Raw genomic sequence first — 4,809 nt, forward strand, 5'->3', positions numbered from 1 at the left:
CTTTATTATTATCTTTTAAAATTGATGTCAACAATACTAGACAAAATATGTACAACAAGCAACCGTCTGTTAGATCCTAAAATACAAATCCAAGTACCTCATCCTATATAAAACTAAAATGTTGCCTTAACGTTACATTCACTCTCCTCTCTTTGTTTCAGACTCAATAATTATTACAAATACAGTTAGACATCCGCCCTAATTGTTGTCTGCTATAAACAAGTAAAGGCAACAGCATAAACTAAGATCAGGACAGAAATTGACCAGACCAGAAATTAATAATGAGCATGATGCAAATCAGGTCTAGCACAATGCTAGGTCCACTGTAGCTCAGTTGGTAGAGCATGGCGCTTGCAACACCAGGGTTGTGGGTTCGTTTCCCACGGGGGGGCAGTATGAAAATGTATGCACTCACTAACTGTAAGTCGCTCTGGATAAGAGCGTCTGCTAAATGACTAAAATGTAAAATGTACACATTCTCTTGGCATACAGCAAAATGGCCATCTAAAATGCACTCCCTCAAGTCACAATGAAAATACACTCTGTAGGTCATGTATCAAAAATAGATATGTACAAGTAGTATAAACAAAATAATTACAAGACATTACCTCACGAACTACTTGCACGGATGGTAGCGAGTTACAAACTCAAAACAAAAAAAGAACTTCTGTATTTACATCATGAGTGACGCATATCAGGTCTGGTGACACCATCCTGACTTGTTTAAAGAATACAAATACATGTAGCTGCAAGGTACACTTGGTGGGTGAAGAGGGAGCAATGGATTTTGTGACAACCCAGGTCAACATAAACCAGAGACGTATTTTGTAGCGTTCTAGTCTAAAGGACGGTTTGTTTCAGTTTCAGTTTCATCCTCCAGTCACAGGTCTACAACACGTAGAAACTCAAGCAGCATCTACAGGGGTTTTGTTTAAATTCTTACATTCATTACAGACCGATGTGTGCAAAGGGCAGGTCCGAATGGCTGGGGGCTGTGCTGTCTGCGCATCATATACTGGGTTTAACGCTGAGATTAAACACAAGTGCAGAGAAACCATCCCCACAGTAAGTCCCACTCTCAAACACTTTTGTCATGTCCTTGTGTAGACCTCTTTACAGTTTCTCAGAACTTTGCAACAGGTCATATTTGAGCCTCCATAGGGACTGAGCTTCAGTGCTGACTATCTCCAAGGCTCCTCTCAGTGTATGGGTGCTGGCTTGGAGGGCGGTGGCCACTGAGTTTGTGTGTGACAGTTGCTGTTTGCTCTCAAAGGGAGAATGCGGGCTGAGGGGTGAAACAGCTGCTGCTGGTGCTCTCGTCTTTGTCTTCCCTTCCCTGGATGCCTTCCAGCAGGCAATTTATTCAACACCAAATATTCATAGAGCAGGGTGCAAACACAAAAGTTTATCAGTCTTTGGATTCCAAGTTCATGGGGGGGACTTGCTTTAAAGCTTGGAAGAGAGCTGGTGAATCCATAGGTGTCTGGTGGTGTGCCGGGGATCCTGGCCTGGGAGACATTACCAGGTTTTGGGGTAGTTTCTCTGGAGACAAGCTGGCTGCAGAGCCACTCATGCCTGGGTACAAAAGGGGCATGCCCCCTTGGTACCAGCACTTCTCCAGCATGGGCCATGCTGCAGCCATTTGGGGAATGAGGTAGAAGGGCATGCAGAGTGGGGTCTGGTGTTGGGAGAAGCTCATATAGCTGCCGTGGCTGCTGACCACCTGTCCAGAGGAAGACTCGTCCTCTGAGGAGTCAGCTCTTAACCTCTTGGCCTGGGGCTCGTCACCCTCCTGCTTGATGCCACCTCCTGCCATCCTCTCAGCCCCAGCATACTTGAGCTCCCCCTCCTTGCCGTAGCAGCTTGTGCGTTGGCCTTTGGGGTCCCGTTTCTCGTGTTCCCCTCCATAGCCGCTGTCAGTGTCTGTGTCACTGCCACTCTGCTCCCCATGTCCGTGGGGGTATGTCCTTTGAATGACAGATACAAAGTTCTTGGCGTGACCCTCGTTGCCCTTAGGCGGATGACCAGCAGGCTTCTCCATGCTTTCGACAGGTTTGTGTGTAGACTCTTCTGGCCGGGGTCTGGGTGGACCCTGGAGCACCTCTGATGCTACTTTGTGGAGGTGGCTGATCATGTGGGAGGGGCTCAAGTGGTCTCTGCTGCTCTCCTGGTTAGCCAGGTACTGAAGGACCTCCTTAGCACAGGCGTGGAAGCCAGAGCGGAAGATCTCCTCACTGTTCTCTGAGCTAACACTGCTCTGATCACCTGTGAAAAACAAAGTCATATCAGATATATTCAATAATAATACAGTTTTGGCAATGAAACCAACCGTCTCAATGGTATGGTCTGTCAATAATAAATAATACTATTGATCGGGGAGAATAGGGTGTAGTCCATAATAAACTGAAACATTGTATCAAACTTACTGATTTGAATGCCATTCTGCAATGCAATGATCTTCTGCTGCTGCTGTTCCAGGAGAGTGCTTAGGGCTTTCACATGCTTCAGAGTGAGTTCCAACACCACAGCTTTCTCCAAATGGCCCAAAGTCTAAAACAGGAAGACCTTCCATAAGCATGTTGATCTTTCTTATGTAACACTTTCAGCAGCTGAATAAAGGACAAACCACAACAGGGGGGAAGGCAGGGAATCCGCACACACCAACATTCCAACACAATGCAATAAATATAACTTAAAGGCATAGTTGATGAATGTACTATTTATGTAATATGTATTGTTTTTAAAGAGTTTGGGGCAATATGTGTAGGCAGTTAAATCAATTAATTATAATTAGCCAAACTTTTCAGTATGATAATATGAACAATTATTGATATAATAATAATAATAAAACAAATTTACAAACGGCAACAGTAAACATGTCTACCCCACAAATGATGCAGATTTCAGTTCATTATTATAGCTCCCGCCTTGAGCCAATCAATCAGTGTAATTTAGTAAATGCCGGATCTCTATGTCAAAACGCATAATTCACACAAGTTTTGTCAACATCGGCCCAGTGCTGTCTGAGACATCGCGTCTGACTAACATATGAACGAACGAACCGACAGACGGAGACAGATCCACAGTCCCCTCCCCGATTTCATCGTGGGGGACAATTATGAAAAAAAATCGAATAATACGTTTCCTTTGTCATAACAGGCAAAATGTTTGAATTAAATGTCAGACTAATCAAGGCATTGATTCGGCCAAACAAATCAAACATGAACCAGGTGGCGCTAGACCTTTTGCATTGCTATTACACAGTCAGTACACATGAAATTCGTACTCACTGCAAGTTTGAGATGTTCTGGCAATAAATCCTTCAGTTGGGCAATGCATTCATTGATTCTGTCACGTCTTTTCTTCTCAATCAATCGGTGGGGTAACTTGTATGTCTCCTATGGGAAAACATGCATACATTTGTTAGTCTATGTGTAACATATATTCAAAATGGAATAATAATTAATGAATTACCAACGATGAACATGTTGTTTTAAACTAAATGAACAAAATGTTTAAAGTAAAGAACTGTAGCATACCTTACTGTCTTCCCCGCGCTTCAACCCCCTTCGGGGTTTGTACACGTACATTGGGAAATCCATTCTATAGGGCAATGGGAAGAACATATTGATAAGAAGTCATGTTTAAAGTTATTTATTTATTTACACAACAATACCAGGTTGTTTTACAATGTTATAATGCATACATTACCAGCTGTTTCTGGGGACTTACTCTTGCATGTCTGCCATCTCCAGCAACTGGTGTTTTGCCATACAAGGAGGAGGTTGTGCACTTGTAATCCTCTCCATTTTGCGTCTTTATTAAATCCAAATATTGGTCTTCAAACAATTCAACCTTAAAAATAGGCTTCTTCAGTTGTGTTTCAATAGTCAGCAAATATTGTAATTTAAGAAATAAATATTTTTCTTCTTCTTCTTGCTATTATTGTTATGTTCTTCTTTTCAATAGTTAACACTTTTTCTATAAATAATAATCTTTCAACAGGCTATTGCTTTGCAGACTGTCAATGTGATGTTGTCACTCTGAGATCCAAGCACAGCAATAGTTCCGAAGCTCTACTCCCGGGTAAATGTGTGATAGAGGAGGGTTTGGTCTACGTGTTAAATAAACCCTGTGACAAGACCGTCTCTCGGTTGGAGAGCTGAGCTACCTCCGTCACATGAGCCTCACGTGTTGGACGGCGCTTCCAACCGATCCCCTTTCTGTACGATCTGCACGAGAATGGCCCTCCCTCTTATTCTAGCGGGCGGGGTTTATGCATCATTGGCTGTGTCACGTGTACCACCATGCTACAGCTACGCCACGAGACTATAAAAAAACTCTAGGCGGAACGTGCAGGTCGACTATGTTTACTAGATAGAGAGTAGGGCAGAATTCCTTCCATACACATTCAAGCCCGATCGGTTTGTTCATTATGAAGGCTACTGGCATGTTGTACATTCTGCCAACTGTACTTTCATGTACAACTTCCATATGCAGAATAATGACATAGGCCTATACACTGAGTGTACAAAACATTAGGAACCAGGTTGCTCTTTCCATTACATATACTGACCAGGTGAATCCAGGTTAAAGCTTTGCTCTCTTATTGATGTCACGTGTTAAATCCATTTCAGTCAGTGTAGATGAAATGGAGGAGACAGGTTAAATAAGAATTTTTAAGCCTTGAGAAAATTGACACATTGATTGTGTATGTGTGCCATTCAGAGGGTGAATGGGCAAGACAAAAGCATTGGAGTCAACATGGGCCAGCATCCCTGTGGAACGCTTTCGACACCTTGTAGAGTC

At 42.9% G+C, this 4,809-nt stretch overlaps 1 protein-coding gene across 1 annotated transcript; it reads right to left on the reverse strand.

The window, feature by feature from the left end:
* Positions 1 to 398: 398 nt before the first annotated feature.
* Positions 399 to 4,142, reverse strand: bhlhe40 (basic helix-loop-helix family, member e40). The gene is made up of 5 exons (XM_041892496.2): positions 3,733 to 4,142; positions 3,540 to 3,603; positions 3,291 to 3,398; positions 2,427 to 2,550; positions 399 to 2,265 (listed from the first exon to the last, which is right to left on the reverse strand). The coding sequence occupies exons 1-5, from the start codon at positions 3,807 to 3,809 to the stop codon at positions 1,409 to 1,411; spliced, it is 1,230 nt and encodes a 409-aa protein (XP_041748430.1). The 5' UTR covers positions 3,810 to 4,142; the 3' UTR covers positions 399 to 1,408.
* Between the last annotated feature and the right edge of the window lie 667 nt (positions 4,143 to 4,809).

Source organism: Coregonus clupeaformis, chromosome 12, assembly GCF_020615455.1.
Source record: "Coregonus clupeaformis isolate EN_2021a chromosome 12, ASM2061545v1, whole genome shotgun sequence".
NCBI classification, from domain to species: domain Eukaryota; kingdom Metazoa; phylum Chordata; class Actinopteri; order Salmoniformes; family Salmonidae; genus Coregonus; species Coregonus clupeaformis.

Excerpts from the sequence above, each read along its gene's own strand:
- bhlhe40 (XM_041892496.2), bottom strand. The coding sequence starts at position 3,809 with ATGGAGAGGATTACAAGTGCACAACCTCCTCCTTGTATGGCAAAACAC. Across the intron at positions 3,399-3,539 it reads AGCGCGGGGAAGACAGTAAG|GAGACATACAAGTTACCCCA; the intron begins GTATGCTACAGT and ends GTTTTCCCATAG. Across the intron at positions 2,551-3,290 it reads CAGAACATCTCAAACTTGCA|ACTTTGGGCCATTTGGAGAA; the intron begins GTGAGTACGAAT and ends TTCCTGTTTTAG.